The sequence below is a fragment of the Gossypium raimondii genome, chromosome 3, assembly GCF_025698545.1.
Source record: "Gossypium raimondii isolate GPD5lz chromosome 3, ASM2569854v1, whole genome shotgun sequence".
Classification (NCBI taxonomy): domain Eukaryota; kingdom Viridiplantae; phylum Streptophyta; class Magnoliopsida; order Malvales; family Malvaceae; genus Gossypium; species Gossypium raimondii.
The window spans coordinates 55,709,861-55,729,673 of record NC_068567.1 but is presented as its reverse complement, the minus strand read 5'-3'; the positions used below and the strand labels follow the sequence as shown (position 1 = coordinate 55,729,673).

At 31.4% G+C, this 19,813-nt stretch overlaps 3 protein-coding genes across 3 annotated transcripts; 2 read left to right on the top strand and 1 right to left on the bottom strand.

The window, feature by feature from the left end:
• Positions 1 to 8,013: 8,013 nt before the first annotated feature.
• On the bottom strand, positions 8,014 to 9,054 carry LOC105794808 (protein CYSTEINE-RICH TRANSMEMBRANE MODULE 13). The gene is made up of 3 exons (XM_012624136.2): positions 8,886 to 9,054; positions 8,458 to 8,668; positions 8,014 to 8,315 (listed from the first exon to the last, which is right to left on the bottom strand). Exons 1-3 carry the CDS (start codon positions 8,932 to 8,934, stop codon positions 8,267 to 8,269), a joined length of 309 nt encoding a protein of 102 aa, XP_012479590.1. The 5' UTR covers positions 8,935 to 9,054; the 3' UTR covers positions 8,014 to 8,266.
• Positions 9,055 to 11,524: 2,470 nt separating this feature from the next.
• LOC105794805 (GEM-like protein 5) lies at positions 11,525 to 12,839 on the top strand. The gene is made up of 3 exons (XM_012624133.2): positions 11,525 to 11,999; positions 12,076 to 12,350; positions 12,451 to 12,839. The coding sequence occupies exons 1-3, from the start codon at positions 11,696 to 11,698 to the stop codon at positions 12,634 to 12,636; spliced, it is 765 nt and encodes a 254-aa protein (XP_012479587.1). The 5' UTR covers positions 11,525 to 11,695; the 3' UTR covers positions 12,637 to 12,839.
• A 2,790-nt stretch (positions 12,840 to 15,629) lies between these two features.
• LOC105794804 (GSH-induced LITAF domain protein) lies at positions 15,630 to 16,940 on the top strand. Its single transcript, XM_012624132.2, has 3 exons — positions 15,630 to 15,996; positions 16,387 to 16,513; positions 16,595 to 16,940. Exons 1-3 carry the CDS (start codon positions 15,797 to 15,799, stop codon positions 16,676 to 16,678), a joined length of 411 nt encoding a protein of 136 aa, XP_012479586.1. The 5' UTR covers positions 15,630 to 15,796; the 3' UTR covers positions 16,679 to 16,940.
• The last annotated feature ends 2,873 nt before the right edge of the window (positions 16,941 to 19,813 follow it).

The window sequence follows — 19,813 nt, the reverse complement described above, 5'->3', positions numbered from 1 at the left end:
GAAACTATGATAGCTTATATTTAACATATTTTATGAAAATTTTTTTATTATTTTAACTAAATTAATATCTAATTAATTCGTAACATTAACTTAGTGATTGGATACTAAAAGTATAGGAAAAAGTAATCTATCTTTGAGATTTGATTGAAAATGTATGGATTAGAAAAACAGTCATTTATCTGGAGATAAATATATGTCATGTTTTAATACTTGGAATTGATAAATAAGCACAGCTCCTCCTCGTGGACTAACGTGATGATGTGATTGGAGGAGCGATCAAAGATATTCAATTAGTAGCATCTTTGACATGTACTTATAGGAGGTTGAACCATGTTTTTGACGTTTTCTTCTTTCTTTATTTTCATCTAGAAATAATTAGATTTTGCTCCGTCTTGCTTACAGCAATAACTACACACCTAAATCACATGTCTTTTTTCTTCACTTTAATCTTACTATTTTTTTTTATTTATAAACAAAATCTAGTAATTATATAACAAAAAAAATTTCAAGATGTTAATAATTAGACTTGTTTTTCTAAGCTTGAAAAATAGAATTTTAATTTTAATTTAAAATTTACATTTTAATCTTTTATATTCCTATTTTTTGAGGACCATTTTAACATTTTGATTTTAAATATATGTATGGATGGATAGATGAGTAACTATGAAGGAAATGAATTGTGACCATGTATATCCACAGTGGATGACAATAATGTTTTCCCGTCTCGGGATTTTAAGTATTGCTGCTACGTTTAACATTGTGTGTCACTTCTTGTGGCCGATCATCAAGTGCAGCGAGTTGGAGGTTCACATGTTACGTGTGAATTAATTAATTACATCCCATGGACGCCTGTCAGAATGTTTTAAACCACCGCCCGAAACATTCATTGCATGCGTCTTTTGATGGGAAGAAATAGGGTAGGCACATGAAAATGATGTTTGCTAGGATGATGTTTGGTTGTGGGTTTGGGACATAGGGTGTTTCTTAGCCACACTGCCAAGCTAGTGTAGACATTGCTGCCTTATGAGTATCTGCACTCCATCAAAGAAATACTTAAGAAACACGTGCCTCAAACTTTTGAAAATTCAACCACTGATCATATTAAAGACGCAGCCTTATCACGTGCTACAATTTTTCAATCCCTTCAACTTATTAAAACTATTTGCTTAGTACGTATTTTATCACCTACGATGGTTCATTTATGTTAAGACGGCACAGATAGGGAATTCAATGATAATATGTGACAGTCTTTTTGTATGAGGAGGCATAAATTAAAAAAAGAAATTAAAAGTATATGTGAATTAATAAAAATATAATTTTAAAAAAAATCAAGGATGAACTTGGACAAACGAGTGTCCAAACACATCTAAATATAGACACCCATTTATCCAAATTTGTTTATGTATTTTTTTAATAAGTTTAGATTTTTTTTAACAAAATAACATGTTATTTATATTGAGTAAATTACACATAAAAGCCCTATTTTTTTAAAATTTACCAAAATGAGCCCGGTATTTTATTATTTACCGAAATGTGTCATTTTCCTCGAAATCGCGTCCACATCAGCGCGATGTCAGGGGATGTGTCAGCAAATCGCGTCCACGTCAGCGCGATTACTTACGTGGAAGCAATAATTCATGCCATAACTTTTGGCTCGGTTGTCCAATTGAGACAATTTTTTTTATTTCGAATAACTTTTCGAGATCTACGCGCTGACAAACAGCTGAAGGCGGTTTGCCACAGTTTTCGTCAAAAAAGATCCTTTTTTGCCTCTAAATTTTGATTTTTTCGGTTTAAAATTAAATTTTGAAACATTCAAATCATTATTTTCCTTATTTATTTGAAGTAAACACCGGATTTTTTTTACAGAATTGTTGTATTATTTTTTTTGATTTGACACGTGTATAGAATAGGTCCGATAAATCATTAGAACGTAAGTAATATAATTAAGATAATAATAGTATTTTTATAATATGTTAATTAATTAGTTTAGCTTAGTTGGTTAAGATGCTTGCTCTTTTCCTTTAGTACCTTGGCTCAAATCTTGTTGGTAATAATTTTGAATCTTTTTGTACTTGTTGCATTTATTTTTTAATCAATTAACTCTTCAATATTACATTAATATATATTATTAGTACAATAGTATAGACGGATTGACAATTTGAGCTACAATATTATGAATATTAACTACAATACATAATTTAAGCTACATATTACAGTAATACATTAATATGTATTATTAGGGCAAAATACCAAAAAGGGGCAATTACATATAAAGCCCTATTTTTTAAAATTTACGAAATAGGCCGGTATTTTATTATTTACAGGAATGGGCAACTTTCCCCAAAATCGCGTCCACATCAGCGCGATGTCAGGGGACGTGTCAGCAAATCGCGTGGGCGTCAGCGCGTTTTTCTGATGTGTCAGAAAATCGCGTCCTCGTAGGCGCGATTTGTGTCCACGTAAGCAAAGCGCGCTGACGTGGACGCGATTTGCTAACACGTACCCTGACATCGCGCTGACGTGGACGCAATTTTGGAGAAAATGACCCATTCTGGTAAATAATAAAATACCGGGCCCATTTCGGTAAATTTTAAAAAAATAGGGCTTTTTTTAGTATTTTACCCATTTATATTATTATTTTAAAATTTAAAATATATTTTTTCAAAATTTAAAATATATAAATTAATAAAAAACTATAAAAGATTTACTTCAAGAATGAATCTACAGACATAGATGTCTAGATTTAAATGCATCTAGAAAGTTATAAATTTTATAAATTTATAAATTTTAGTTCTTTTATATATTTATTTAAAATTTTAATTTTTATTATTTTATATATTATATTTTTAATTTAGTTTTCAAAATATTATAGGGTTTTTATATATTTGTAATTGTATTTATTTTATATTTTTATAAATATATAATTTTATATTATATATATTTAAAATAATAATAACCTAAAATTTAATATTTTATAAAAATATATAAGTTTACTAAGAATTTATATTTCATCTAAATCGACACCGATTTATCTTGATTCATTCTTGATGTGAAAAAAATTATATTTTATTAATTTATATAATTTTAAATATTTTTTTTGTTTATATCCGCCACATGGTATATTGAGAGGTTGTCAAGTGGTACCGTTCAATGCTCGTGAGCACAAACTTAGTGTTAGTACAGAGATAGTAAATTTAAACACCAACTAAATCCAAAAAAAAATTTGTAAGTACCAAAATTTGTCTTGCCTGCCCAACATTTATACAACTCCGATTTAATAAGTTATTTGGTTAAATAAATTCAAAATTTATTTGTTAAAGAATTAATTATAGAGCTTAATTACAAGGTATGAAAATATAGAGTTTAGGTTACAATGATAATTTATGATATGGTATTATAATTTATGTTGTATAGTATGATTGATTGATTGAATTAATGTTATGAGTCAATTAAATATAAATTTGGTTAATAAAATTAATTAAAATAATTAAAAACTAAATATACAAGAATTAAACTTGAGACCAATAATATAAGTATCTTATCAATATATTTTTCCTAAAATCATTTTAATTTTAATTTTTTTTCATGACAAAATGTAATATGATTAAAAATAGTGGAATAAAGTGAAACATTTAAACAACGTGAGTGGGAGAGCGGCGAGATGTGGGCCCGAAATGATGCTGGTGTGAGCGGGTAATCTTCACCTAATCTGAAAATGCGATCGCCCGCTCATCCGGGTTTCACGCTTTACCTCACACCTCATGCAACAAACGGACAGTAGATGATTGCTTTCCTTCTCTTTTGATACCGCTCTTATCAAATATATTTTCTTTAAACATTCATTTGTTAAATTCTTAACTCTCTCTGTATTATTTTTGATCAATTTTTAAGTTCTATTTGTTTCAATGTAAAAATTTTTATGGAAAATATTTTCTATTTTTTTCGATGTTTTTTTCGTATAAAATAGGATTGTTAACGTAAAAGATTTTTTAGTCAATATAAAATTAATTTTTTATTCTCGTAAATATGTCTTACTAAAATTTTTTTCAGGAAGACATTTTTTAAACTAATAAGGTTCTGTTCATTGTAATACTCTCATACTCGACCCGAACATTGGTTCAAAGCACCGAGATGTTACATTCTCTACTACGTTCTTCACTTATCAAATATTTTCTTATAAACTTTCATAACTTTTCAATTTAATCCATTATATTATAAAAAGTTCAATATTCACTAATTAATCATACTAAATCAATTTTCTTTCTTGTTACACATTAATCACATAATTTATCCCAATATCTTGTTTAAATATCAAATTTCTATGTATTTCACTTCTAGTATTTCATCCACATATTTTTTTAAGTTTAACAATTTAGTCCTTATCATCATAAAAATTTCATATTTTTCCACAATTTCACTTTTACAATACTTTAAACATATTTCATCATCTCATAACACATCCATTAAACTTTTATCATAATTTCCTTATTCACATATTAAATTGTTTCACACTTAAACTTTTGTTTATTTTGCAATTTAATCCCTATTGCCATGTAATTTATTTTTCACTATATAAGCCCTTAAATCAAATTATTCATTATAATATCTTATTTCACATAGCACATTTTCATGCATATAACTTCTCTTGTTTCAATTATAAATTTCACAAAGTTTATAATTTAATCATTAACATCATTTATTTACTATAATTTCACCTTAACACCACTTTGTAATCAATTCACTACTTATCATAAATCGAAATATATGTTTGTTTCATTGAAAACAACTTTTATGAAATATTTTCAGAAATCATCAAACAACAAAAATATTTTACATAGATTCATCCATAAATCATTTTCCAAAGCCTCAATGAAACAAACGGAGCCTTAGTTAAAAATAATACTAAATAATACTAAAATAAAAAGATGGATAAATTAGCCTTTGTATATTACAAAAAAAGTGCAAATTGACACTTCAATTAAAAATTTCATCTATATGTATTGTCAAGTGATGATTTGTTTTTGTTTTTTTTTCAATTTTTTGTGTAAGTGGTGTGGAATTTAAGGACGAGTAGGATTAAGTAAAAGTACCATGGAGGCCACCGAAGAGTCGGATTGCATTTTGCCATTTCTACTAAAGAAGTAGTCGAGTTAGTCCCTATATGTATATGTTAGATCAAAGATTTTTGTTAAAAAAACCATCAATTTCTACTTTTAACTGACGGAGCAACTAACAACAACACATGATATGTCATGTGTACCTCATGCTTGTATGTGTGTGTGGTTGCTCCACCATCCACTATCACTTAACAATAGAAATGGATAGAATCTTTAACAAAAGGAACGCTTTGCTCTTTAATTTAACGTACAGGGACTAATTTGTCAATTTTTTGAGTAGAGGGGGCAAAATGCAATCCAACTTCTAGTATAGGGGCCTCCATGGTACTTTTACCTAATCCTACACCCCTATTTCCATTTCACTTATATAAAAAAATATAAAAAGTCAAGTCGTCACTTAACCACACATATGGATGGGTTTTTTAACGAATGGGTCAATTTGAACTTCTTTCCAGCATACAGGGGCTAATTTGCCCTTTTTTGAATAGTGAGGGCAAAATGTTATTCGTCTCTTAGTACAAGGGCCTCCATGATACTTTTACTTGTTTCTATGTGAGTTAATATTTTGATTCAATGCGAAACTAACCTTAAAAATTGATTCAATATTTTGATTGATGTTGTGAGTTAATAGAGTTAATTGTTTGTTTAACTAAAAATATTAGACTCTATTTTAGTTTTTCTGGAAAATGATAAACATTGAATAAAATGTATTTAGTTAAAAATTTTAAAGATAAAAATGAAATATGTGAATATTTGGAAATAAAGAAAATATTTTCATTGTTTTGAACTTTAAATTAATGAAATGAGCCTTAGATTAAATTTATATAAACACAAAAATATATTTTTTCAACAGTTTTATATATCAAATTTATTACCGTGATTTGAATTCATATAATTGTATGAATTATTTTATTTTATTTATCATTTTTATTATAAACCAAACATTTTTTCGTGTTTAATTTTTGAAAACAAATTATTATTATTAAGAATCAAATGTGTTATTTAATTTAAAAATAAAAAATGAAAAATATTTTTAAGAAACTAACCAAACCCTTACTGTTTGGTTGAAAAGTAGAAAATAATTTTAGAAAATGAAAAGAAAAATAAGAAAATATATTTTCATTGTTTTGATATATTAGTAAAAATTAACTGGTGAAATATAAGAGTTAATTTCATTAGATACCCACAAACTATGACCATCTTTTAGATTGATCCCTAAATGTCAAAATGTTTTAATTACATCTCAAATTATCGATGTTAAATCAATTAGATCCTTCTATCATTGAAACCGTTAATTTTTTCATTAAATGACATGTACAATCTTATATGACATAATTTAAAATGAAAATTTTAAAACGGTGCATACCTTTTAAAATTAAAACCTAAAAATAAAATAAAACGAAAAAAAAGTGAATGATAATTTCGTAAAAGCTTGAAAACCTTAAACCAAGATGTTTACATCATTTATTTTTCTTTAGAAGTTTCATTTTAAATTATGTCCTATAAGATCGATGTCTCATTTAACATTTAAATTAATGATTTTAGTAACGAAAGTACCTTATTGATACAACATCGATAGTTTGAGGATGTAATGAGTATGTTTTAAAGTTTGAGGACCAATTTAGAACGGAAGTCATAGTTTGAAGACATTTGATGCGATTAACATGAAATATAATTACATTTTTAGATAATAGTAAATAAAAATTATTTATTTTATAATTTTCATACTATTAATATATTAGTTTATATTGTTTTGGATAAAACTTGATATTTCATTTTTGACAAAAATAAAATGATAATTTATTTAAAATATAAGTTTTAAAAAATTAAAATCAACTTAACATTGGTTTTCAGAACTGGATTGGTGATTGTATTGATTTGGTCACCAATTTATCAGTTTGACTGGTTTGATTAAATAAATTTTTAAAAATTCATAAAATAAAAAATATTAAAAAACTGATTCAACCGATTTTTTAGTCCGTACTGATTCGCGAGTGAATCGACCTAATATCTCTCTTTGGACCGACATTCCGACCGATTCTCAGTCCAACCAATCTGATCGGCTAATCCGGTCTAATTCAAACAACCATACTTAATATGAAAAGTAAATGATAAATAAACTCATGGCATACGACTCTGCTTTAATATTCTTTCCTTGGTGGCATAGTACTTCAATTGGATGATAAACAAGTCTTCCATGATCTCGTGCTTCTTGAATTCCTTTTTCTTTTGGATGTCCATATTTGCTGCAGTAGGTTTTCTTGAAACCAGTACATGTGTACCGGTTGTGAGTGACAATGGTTGTTTCCATTGGTTGATATCAAGCACACTCATCCCCTGCTTTGAGATGCTTCATAAGGTTTCGACATCAACAAATTTCCTCATCGGACTTTGAGCATCTCAATATTGTAGAACTCAATTGCAATGTCGAAATGTAAAATCATCCTTATGTTGCTAGCATTTTGCTTTTACTTGGACAATGTCACCAATAACTTCATTTGATCAGTGATAATTTTCTGTATATCTTGTTATATGATCAAGGATGAGCTTGTGATAATTACCAAGAAAGTGACTACAACATCTTCAAGGGAAACTGAAAAGTGGAGAAGATGAATGAACTTGTTATTTGATCTTTTCAATGGATCTGAGTTGATTCAATAGTTTCAAGATCCTCTAGGCCCAACATTTATGTAAAATCAAAAACACTAATCCCCACCCCAAATCAATATCTTCTCATGGTTTTAGTTGTTCTAAATGCTTTTTAGAATGATATTTGATGAGGTTGGCGATGGTATATAATTGATAATTTATGTGATAAATAAAATCTTCTATTTAATTGTGTTTTTGGTGTTCTTTTAGCTGATTGGAAAATGTAAAATTGAGGCTAACAACCTTCTAAAAATATTTATATTTTATGTATAATTATTCAAAATTATTTTAAATATCCATGATATGGTATACAGAACTGGTTTCTAGGTTCTCTTCTCTGCCAGCCTTTATAGGTTATACTCGTAAGCTTTTCACGACCAAAAGAAATCCATCCACCAAAGCATTACCATAATTATATAAAAGAGTTTCGAAGTAGAACCCATTCCACCGGTTGACAATAATCGTAACCTAAAATTATCAATCCAGACAGATAATGGTTAAAAGACGCAGTCCTCCAATAAGCAGCAGCAGCAAAGAGTAGCCAAACTGCAAATACGAACTCCGATTATAAGATTTCATGGTTATCTAGCATAACAGATGAGACCACATGAAGACATAAACATCTCAATGGAAATTGCATTGCTTCATTCATCTAAAAAAGCAGAGATAGAGATTCCATAGTCCATACCACCCCGTCAGGAAGGAAGTGCAACCATTGTGAGTGTATTCATTCCTAGGAGGCACGCGTGGAGGAAGCAGTCCAGGTGATGATGAAGGGTAGCCCTCATAACAGTAACCTTGATAGCCTGGTTGTGGTGGTGAGGGCGAACGATGAGTACGGTTATAACCAACTGGAGTTGGCGGAGGAGGGAAGTCTGGCCCTGGTGGAGGATAGGGCCCTGTTTTGCACTATAACCGTCAGTTGAATATTCTCATTAACAATCACTATAAATATTTAGAGAGGTATATATTGATATAAGCTTTGTTCCAGTAGTAAAACAAGGAGCAATTAGGCGTCCTGTATCACTAAAACATTCGATTGAACCAACAAAATAACCAAAACATATAATATTAAGAAAAGAAAGAAGAATGGAAGCAACTGGGGAGAGCAGCAACCTGAGGGGGCTAGGGGCTGATGAGAAACATGGTGATGGTTATAACTCATTGTTTCAAATTTGAGACTCCACTGCGCTCAGGATATAACAAGTAGTGAAAGAAGTGGAAATTTAGTAGGAAGGTTCCCTTAGTTAAAGAATACAACTCCTCCTCCAAACTTGTTCGCCAAGATTACAAACAAAGAAAAAACAAAGGGAGCCGCGAGTGATGTATGCCACCCTGATTTTTTATTTTTCTAAATACTTAAGAATATATCTCATCTTTTAAATTCCTTTACATCTATCTCATATTTATATGTGAATCTATCTTTCAAACTTTTTATTTTATTAATTTGGTTATTACTGTTAAAAAAATAATACTAAATTAGTCACTCCACTGATAAATCTAACGGAATGTTCTAATTTCTTTTTTATTTCTTTAATTTTTCTTTCTTTCTCTTTCTTTCTTTCTTATATTTTTTTATCTTTTCCCTCTTAACCCAAAAACCTAGCCGCCGCCTCTCTTAAAGATGTTATCACTTCCTTCGTCAAACCACTATTGGTGAGTGTTATCCTGTGAATGAACGGCGTCGAAAGATGCTTTATCTTTTTCCCTATTTTCTTTGTTTTCCTCCTTTTTTCTCCTTACCCATAGTCACCACTCCTCACCGTCGCTACTATGATCATCCAATGTCTTCTTCGGCATTAGACTATCAATCCAAAATCACCAAAGTAAAGCTCAAAGTCTCCTCTTCACTACTGTAGGATTAGATTTCTCAAAAACACCTTAAAAAATTATGAGGTTACTCCCAAATCTTTAAAATTTTTGTGCTTTGATCTCTTAATCCCACCGTCAATATAGCTTGATCTGATATGTTTTTCTACTTTTGAGCTTGCCGTGAACCCAATTGGGCTTTCCTTGGAGTACAGGAGACAAACCCCCGTTCAGGGGTCTGAGACCAACTCCCCTCAACAATAAGAATCATTAAATTTCAATTTACTCTATATACTTTAATTTTTGACACAACTCAGCACTGAGTGAGGTTGTTTTTTTTTTTTTTCAAAATATAAAACCAGAAAATTTAACAAAATAATTTTAACAATGTTAACAAATAAATCTAAATTTTAAATCTGAAAAGTAAATGGATTAAATTCCTAAATATAAAAGTATGAAGATTAAATTCGAATATACAAATACAAATACTTTATTTTACTCCATAATTTAGAAAGATAAATAATTAACTACGTAAATCAATAGAAATAGAAGTAGAAGTAGAGTATTTTGTTTCAATAACTAAAGAAGATGGCATTCGCATGGAAAACAGACAAAATGAACATTGATGATTTTATTTATAGTAGTAGATGTCCTTTTTGTTGACACAAACGAAAAGGTTGGTAATTGATATGTTTTACTTACAGTATTATATGATATATCTAATACGTATATGACGTCTGATCATTCCAACTTACGGTATGTGTGGCATCGATTCCTGCTCCCACGTGTTGATCTAGTTAGAGGTATAAATAAATAGTGTTAGATCAATTCATGAATCGTGTTGTCTACTTAAGTTTAAAGATAGTATGAAATATATGAGGGTTTGGATAAAAATAAGAGGGTAAAGAAATGAATTTAAACAAAAAAAAAAAAGTCCATTTTAAAATGTAGGTTGAGTTTAGGCTTTAATTTTCAAGGATCAAACTCGGCTCGGCCCAACACATTTAAGAGTACTTGCTTCACATAATACAAACAACATACAAAAAGACATTTACAAAATATAATATTATTGTTATGGTATTTCTTGCTACTGACCTAAAATCCGGACATAACCCCGAACTACCTATCCATGCAAAGGAACATGGGCCCCACAAGGCAAAGGCATTAAGGGCTCACAGGGAGAGCTCGCGAGCTAGGTTCGCATGGTACGATAAACATGTGTTAAGTCTAGAGTAGTATACGTGTTGGCGTGCATGGAGCCTACCTGGGACGTCATTTCGATGAACAGTAATGGTATCTTATAAATACCCGATTCCCCTCGTCGAGAGGACACACAACAAAAACATTCAACAATTATATTATCTCATTATCAATTAAAATAAATTTTCATTTCTCTCTGGTATCATTATTATTTGAATATGATCCGATATTATTTTTTCAAAGAACCATTGCTTCTTTTTTTTTATATATAATTCTAGTTTGTTAATATTAACCCATTTCTTTTTATTGATATTTTTCTTAGATATTACTTGATTGATAATTAAAATGCTTAAAATTTTATTCAGGTGATAACTTTATTTCCATCAATACAATTAACACAATTTTTTATGTCAATTTTTTAACTAATAACCATAATTTAAATCATACTCATAATTATCACAATTTTTTATATTTTATACTCAAAATTCTATTTTAAAATTAGCCACAACTTTTTTTTTTTATATCAAAATTTTTAACTAATAGATAAACATAAATTTGGGTATGTAGATGATTGTGTCCTAGTATGTACAGAGAAAGATGTCACTCTCTCTCCCACACGTACATAACAAGTGGCTAAATTTAATCCTCACACGCCTTAGGGTGGACATCATTCCCCTTCGATAGAAAGACAACCGACGAAACTAGAAACTTCCTAATAACAACCGGTCAAGAAACCAAAGCTGAATTTCTAAATCTACAACTTCACTTTTCTAGAGAATACTTACTTGGATGCAAAGGAAATAAAGCACACTTAAATACCTAAATTTCTTGAATTCTCCTCTCAACCCCCTAACCAAATCATCCATTTCATAAATATTAATCCACCAAAATAATTATCCATTCAGTTCAAAGACACCATGACATCTACACCTACTCAAGAAAACACTAAAGTAGAAGGATCCCACGAACCCCCATCGGAAGAAGATATTAAGAAATGGGGCACGCACGTCATGGGAACCCCAGCAGCTCCTAGTGCCCATCCAGACAACCAGAAGGCGGCTTTATGGAATGCTAGTGATCACCAACAAATCTATGAGCTGCCCTATGTCGTTTATTCCCCTGCAGAAAGACCAAGCCATAATCCTTTTGAACCTGTGATTAACATGTTCAATACCTGGAGTAGGAAGACCGAGTCTATAGCACGCAACATCTGGCACAACCGTAAGTTCATTCAATTATAGCTAGCTTCTTCATATCATAGTCCTAATATGTGTGGACTGGATTTATGAAATTACAGTTAAAACTGGACCGTCTGTATCGGAAGCAGCATGGGGTAAATTAAACCTGACAGCCAAAGCTATAACAGAGGGTGGATTTGAGTCTCTGTTCAAGCAGATTTTTGCAACTGATACGGATGAAAGGTTAAAGAAGACATTCGCCTGTTATCTCTCCACAACAACAGGCCCTGTTGCGGGTACGCTCTATTTATCAACGGCTCGGGTAGCCTTTTGCAGTGATCGGCCCTTATCTTTCACTGCTCCTTCTGGTCAGGAGACTTGGAGCTACTACAAGGTAATAATATAAAGTATTGAACGATAGTAATGATATGATGAATTGCAAATTGAACAGATTCATTAATTTAGTTAAATTTTGCATTCATTAATAAGGACAGGTGATGATACCTTTGGCGAATGTGGGCAGTGTGAATCCGGTGGTGATGAAAGAGAATCCGGTGGAGAGCTATATTCAGGTAGTTACGGTGGATGGGCACGACTTCTGGTTCATGGGATTTGTTAATTTTGAGAAAGCATCGTTTCATCTTTTGAACAGTGTGCAAGATGGCAAGCCGCTACCCTGAATCCAGCCTAGCCTAGGGGCAGACTATATGTTTGGATGTTATTTTTTTAAAATTCAGATGTTATGAACACGTAGATAGTGGGGGGTTTGACGAGTTGATTTGATTTTTTTTGTCTAATAGATATGAACATTGATGTTTCCAGAATTTTAATTTCCACACTTTTTACTTTTTATAACAAAATTATGGGGTTCCATTTTCTTAAAGCTATAATTATAAAAAAAAAAATATCCGGATTACTTGACAAACAAAGAGCACTATCCCAATTAGTAGAATGTCCCTACAAACCAGTACAACTATCCATGAGCAATGCTCTTTATGCCATCAATGTAAAAACACATGCAAAACGTAGCCTTCAAAAAAAAAATGAAATTTTAATTCAATATAAAATTTTAGTAAGTTAAATTAAAATCTAATAATATAAACAAATTTCATAGCTCTCCAAAATGTAGGGGAAAATATAAAAAAAATTGTAATTTACTGCTATAAAGATAAATCATGAAAACTAAGATTATACTTTTGTAATTACTTTAAATTTGTGTCTAAAATATTTTTCAACAAAAATAAGAAAAAGAACACACACATGTAAGATATTAAATATAACTACTATAAAAGTAAATGATAATTAAGAAATAGTAAATAATATAAGATTTTAAAATAAATAAATTACGAGTTGAGAAAAATGAAACAGATGACCTCTCTTGCTGTTCCACCCCGGCCCCCACCAAATAAAAGCATAATGTTATTTGAGTCCCCAATAATAAAAGCAACTAATGTTATGTCATTAAATTGAAATTATATTTAACATCTTCAAATTTCCACATAATAAAAACATATATAAATTCAATTTCTAATAAAAATGTAATCAAACATTAATATAATTAATTTGGGCATTAATGAAAATAGTTAGTTGGTTATAAAAGCAAATTGTAAAGCACAACCAATTAGGCCTGTCTCGGTGCATGTATGAAATAACACTTCTGGTATCCTACACAGACAGATCTATAATCAGATATATAGGCACCGATTTCTAATCTTTCTTCCTTCTCTTTCTGCACCTCCTTCCATCACCACCACCGAAAACCCTAGATCTTGTCCATCTACACTGCTTCAAGACATGCAGTCACCTCAGCTGCGAACGTTGTAGGTATGTTATCATGCAAGCTAGTTTTTGAACCCAGTACTACCTCCTTTGAATCTCTAATTACTACACATGCACATGATTTTTTCCTATGTTTGTTGAACACAACATCAAAGTTGATTTTGATGAGCGGGCTTTTCGGCGACTTCCATCATACCGGTTTCCCTTTCTGGACATGTAACTTCTAATTTAGAACCTCCAATTCGCCTAGATGAACTTGCTATGGAAGAAGATGATTTTTGCACTCCTTTACGGACTAATTTGTTTCTCCATATCCAAGTCGCCTATATGTACATGAAAACAATCTACATTGCCTTATAGAATTGTGCTCAAATATGAATATCGCCCATTCTCTGTAGTTTGATTCTAACGCAGATATTGGCCAACAGAAATTTAATTGCTCCCATATCGCCTCTGTGCTCGGACAGTCTCGGAAAACATGCTCCAAAATTTCTACCTCACCAGAGCATCTAGGGCATAATCTAGACTCAACTAACCTTCTGTAAAGTAGATTAGACGAAGTAGGAAGAAAATTTTGAGAAATTCTCTAGTTTAGTATTTTAATCTTAGAGGGTAGATCAAATAGCCATAATTTTTTTCTAAAAAGAAGCTGTAATAACCCGTTTTTAGTGGTGTTAAAAACAAAGATTTTAAGACATAATTTTAATGAGTGAGCCGTAAATATTATTTAATAATATTTATGAAAATTTATGAGTTTATTTTAGTGTTTTATTGATTTTCAATATGATAATTTTAGTTAATTGTTCAGTTAGTTAAAGTACAAGTGACATGTTTGAAAGTAACCGATTTTGAAAAATGAGGTATCAAAATCTCGTTTTCATAAATTGGCCTTGAGAATGTTTTTATTAAATATTTATAGAGTGATTATATAGGTGAATTAAATTTTGAATAAGTAATTTTACAGAATTAGTGACTAAGTAAGGTACAAGAATTAAATTATAAAGGGTAAAAATTAATCACTATGAAATTGTAATTAATTGAAGGATGGATTCAGCAATTTGGCCTTTTACTATATAGTGGACGGTGGTGATAGACCACTATCATCCATCAAAATAGTTAATTAAGGTTAAGGTTAATGTTAATAAATTATGATTAATGAAGTTAAAATTTAAGAGTCATCATCCATTTTTCTTTTTCTTCTTCTTCACAGTGGAAAGAATGAAACCTTGAGAAGCCATTGATAAAGTTTCAAACATTCAGCGAACTTTAGTTTTATGCATGGTAGAACATTTATTACAAAGTATACTGCTTCTTTTTAAACCCATCATTCTTTTTAATTCCAATTACTAGATTAATTGGATTTTTAGTAACTTTCAATTTATAATGTAAAGTGATTTTTTTCTTTAAATTCTTCATTTTCCGGACACAAATTTGCATGAAAACAAAGAAAAAAAAAAAGGTAAAGAAAGATAGTGTAAAACAACAAATAAGAAACGAGTAAGATCAGAGTAACTGTGTATTTAATGTTTCTTTTAAAGGTTTAAGATTGTGATTTTTATAAGATTGGATGCGAAAAAATTAGTTGCAAATTTTAGTTTTCCTTGTTGCAAATGGTTTTATTTATTTATTTTAAATATATTTTTATAATTATTTTTAACTCGGGGACCAAATTAGCTATCAACCCTTGGAATCACGGTGCAATATTAACAATTTGATAATATTAGTGATTATTATGTAAGTTTTAAAAAATTAGATAAGTGAAATATAATTTTAAACTTTACCGGTATAAATATTGGGTTGAATAGTGTGGTTTGGAATTTCGCGTTTCTTTCCAAACTGAAATTGGCGCACCTTCCGGGTAGCTTCATTTCGGTAACAAAACGCGAAAATCTAAGAATTAATTTTTATAAAAAAATCTATGAATTAATCCAACAGCGGTCGCAGCCTCTAGACGTTTCGTTTTGAGTCATTATAAAATACCCCTCGCTGACTCAGATATAAGTCTACATTCATAGCTTGCATTAGTTGACGGAGCAACATATTCTCGGAGAGATAAGAAATATGTCGAAGACGGAGCAGCCGGTGCTGGGAGTCCCATACTATGCAGGGCCGCGGATGGATGGATACCAACAGGGGAGGATACCAGCCAACGCCATATACGGCGATCCAAAGGGAATTCCGATTCAGCAAACCATGTATCGGGATACTCCCGCTCCTTTCAATTGCCCTTACTGTGGTAATTCCGGTCTCACCCTCGTCAGGTATTTCCTCTTTCTTTTTCATTCCCTTATCATATGAGATCGGTTTTCTCTAGTTCCCGATCATCTATTTGAGGAGGTTGTGCGGGATTGTAATGACCAGAGTCGACTCTAGGTCCTGCCTGACTTGTGAAATTTTATAACGTCAAATTCAGTAAGAGCATTATATAGATAGATAGATAGAATGAATCAATTGTAGTTTATTTTATAAGAAAACATGTAGATGCTCTGTAGTTCCTAATTTTAGTTTATTTGTGGCAGTGGATACAATTAAAAGTGGCTTGTTTAAATAAACATGACCAAACAATGAAAATGGCTTGTTTTCTGTTACCCCCTGGCCTGGCCATATACAATATGATAATATTACTCTATAAAATTTAATGTGAAATTCAGATCTAAGCCTAGTTTGGCAGCAGTGGTTGGATGCATGATGCCCTTTATGCTTGGAATCTGCTTCCTTTGCCCTTCCATGGACTGTCTTTGGCATAAATATCATTATTGCCCAAACTGCAATGAGAAGGCGAGTCTTGTTTTTCTTTGATATCCACTCTTAATTGTTTTTTTTCAGTAATTTCACCCCATTCCATTGTTTTTGATTCAGATTGCTGATTTTGAGAAATCAGATCCTTGTCTGGTGGTGGATTTGCCCCAATGGATGCAGAAGAGTTTTGCTTTGCCTGCATGATAACCAAGTCTACTAAAACCCATTTGCTTCTGATTTGCTACAAACTATTGTCTATACTAGCAACTGTGTTTTGAATAAAAGCTTTCCACTCGACTCTGTTGCCAGTCGCAACAGCCTGATACATATAATCTATCCATAGCTGAATTTAATGTTATAAGTCAATTTGATCTTATCTCCATTAGAAAAAGCTTCATGACATTATTAACGAATAGCCCCTTCGGTTTGAACTATACAATAATAAACATATGTAATATTCTTCCAAGTTCTTGAAGGTGATTCTTAGATTAGTAGATATGTTTATAAATTTCCATAACAAAATGTATTCCATGCACATAAATGTGTAATTTGTTTACGAAATAGAGGAGTAGGATTTTCGAGATCCTTGTTATTACGATCATAAATTTTACTTCAAAATACATAAATTATGATTTATTTACTATTACTTTCAAGCCTCACATTATAATTTTTTTTAAAATTTATATTTTAACATGGTTAATTATTTTATTAACTACCATTGTCGAAAGTATCGTATTGTGTTATATTAATAATTTCCATTTTGAACTAATAACAGAATCAATTAAAATATGTAATCACCACAATGTGCATTTTAACATTTCTTACTTTTCTAAGCCTATTAAATTATCCTTTTTAAGGGCATTATTCGATTCCTTTTAAATCTTTTATATTTATGCACCATAAACTACATAATTTTTGAAAACTGAAAAAAATTCCATTAATTTTATACCCTGTAAGCAAATTTTAATAATATTATATTTAAATTTAGTTTATTGTTGCTTAGCTTTATATATTAGATTGAGCCTAAAGATGATTCCTAGCCTTCGCCCTTGTTATGAGACAAGGGTATTCTTATAGGCTTTGTGCTACTTTTTGTAAATGAAGTAGCATCTATTTAAAAGAGTTATGAAGCAATTGCTTTACGCATGTAATGATGAAAGTGGCTAGTATATATAAATGCGGAAACTTCATTTACCTCTACCACCATTTCGTTTTGGTAGCTTATATCCAGTTCAGTCCTAAGAGTCTCCATTTCCAGGTGAGGAAGAAGAGAAAGTCCAGCATGAGATGACAAGAGCCTGTTTCGTTAGCCAAGGAGACTGCCTGTGTGCCACTAAAGACTTACTTTTACCTTTCATCATAATCCCGATGGGAAGCGATGGAGCCGTCGCATTCCATTTCAGTTTTCAAACTGCTGCTTGCCCTTGCCAGGCCACAGGCAAGTCATCCTTGGCTACAATACAGGGGCTAGCTCCAGTCCTCATGTGGGACCTCTCTTCCTCGTGAAATTGTGAAATAAATCTCCTCGATTTCTCCAATGGGATGCTAATAGGCAATGCTGGGGGGGACTATTTATAACCAATGGCTGAGGAGGAGGCACTGGACATTTGATTCGGATCATCATAATCATCGCGTCTTGGAATATATTCCGCTTTTTGCATGGCTCAGACTATGCCACCCATCTCTTCAGTCATAGCTGCTCACTTTTTGTTGATGATCGAATTTTCAAACTCCAAGAGATACGCGTACTATTACTAGACTGAACATACAGACACTTAAATCACCGCCCACATTTCCTTACTGTTTATTATTGCATGTTCACCACTCTGACTCTTGGCCGTTCCCAAAGGTCTATTGGAAATGAGGATTACGCCATTCTGTGTCCTTTCCGCTCTTTTTGCTTTAAAATGTTTATCTCCAATCAAGGATACTGTGCTAGCTTCTCCGGTTCTCTCACTAGCGCAGTGTTAGTGGATCATAATTGTTTTGACTTTTGGGTTAGAAGGGCGACAACGTGGAGCCAAATCTTAAAAGCAATATCTGATTATCCGGTCCATGGAAAGCATAATGAACGTTGGAATGCCTCTTCTATCCTTTTCCTCCTTTCCCTTTTCATCATATTGATATTCGGATTCCAGCATCAACCCAAGGCCATAAGTCAATTCTTAAATCTTGACCACAGCCCGCAGTAGAATTTCAGTACTTTTTATCATTCTTCCTTTGACTTTGTTTGATTTGGAGGAACTCAGAGGATTTCAAATCATAAAAGAGTGAACGTCAAAGCTCTTATATCGAAGCTTCTTCAACAAAGATGGAATCAGAACAAATAATTGACTTGCATTGCATGTCCTCCTTGGAATTAGAAGAGAAGAGGTGGATGTGTCAAGCATACGTTTTCGATAGCATCTCCAGGCCCACTTGCTCAACTCTCGTTTACGGATTTACGCATTTGGAATAATTGGTTTAGGGTTTCATTTTGTCTATGTTGCCTAGACTTCCATTTCATGTTTTGTTGAGTGCTAGAATTGGAATACAAATGCCTACCTTCCATCGCTTAACTAAGGGGCATTAGGTAGACTCTTCATGGTGAGATGAAATTTTCTGCCAATTCACAAAAGCTTGCTATATTCATGCACTGTACCTCCGTGGAATTTTTGTTTCCAAATTTTGCACATACACATATATTCGAATTTTGTATAACTTTTGGGTCCATGGGTTCTTTTGTATTTATTTTAAATTTCTTCATCTCTTTCGAGTTTTAGAGTTGTATTATTTTGTTCATATTTTTAATGCGTGTTGGAGGGTTTTACAATATATATATTTTGAATATTTAATTATCTTAGTTCCCCCTCCCATCATCATTGGGAACTCCAATGCGGAGTTCATGCCCTCACTTTGCTTCGGTTTTGGAGTTTCTGTTGTGTAAAAAATTGGAAACATTACTTATATTTTCTTGATGCATGTGAAACGATCAAGAAATGTTATTTCTATTGTTTTCACTCGCAAAATCCAAAATATATTTGTTTGAAAAACTGATTTTATAAGTCCATTAACAATGGATGAACTCATTGTTGATACTTTATTTTATAATGTGTTTACTTATGCTTTTTCATTTAAAATATCTACATTTTATTTTTAAATATTTGATGATATCACATCATCAAGTCAGCATTTCATGTTATCACAAAATTTATCCCCCGATACATAGTCAATGAGCATTTTTGGGCAACCAAATGTATCGCGGACCTCAACCTTGAGGTATCAGAACATGGCCTTAGACCCCAATACATAAGGGTCTAAAGAATATGTTTTAAAGTAGGATAATGTTGGAATCAATGG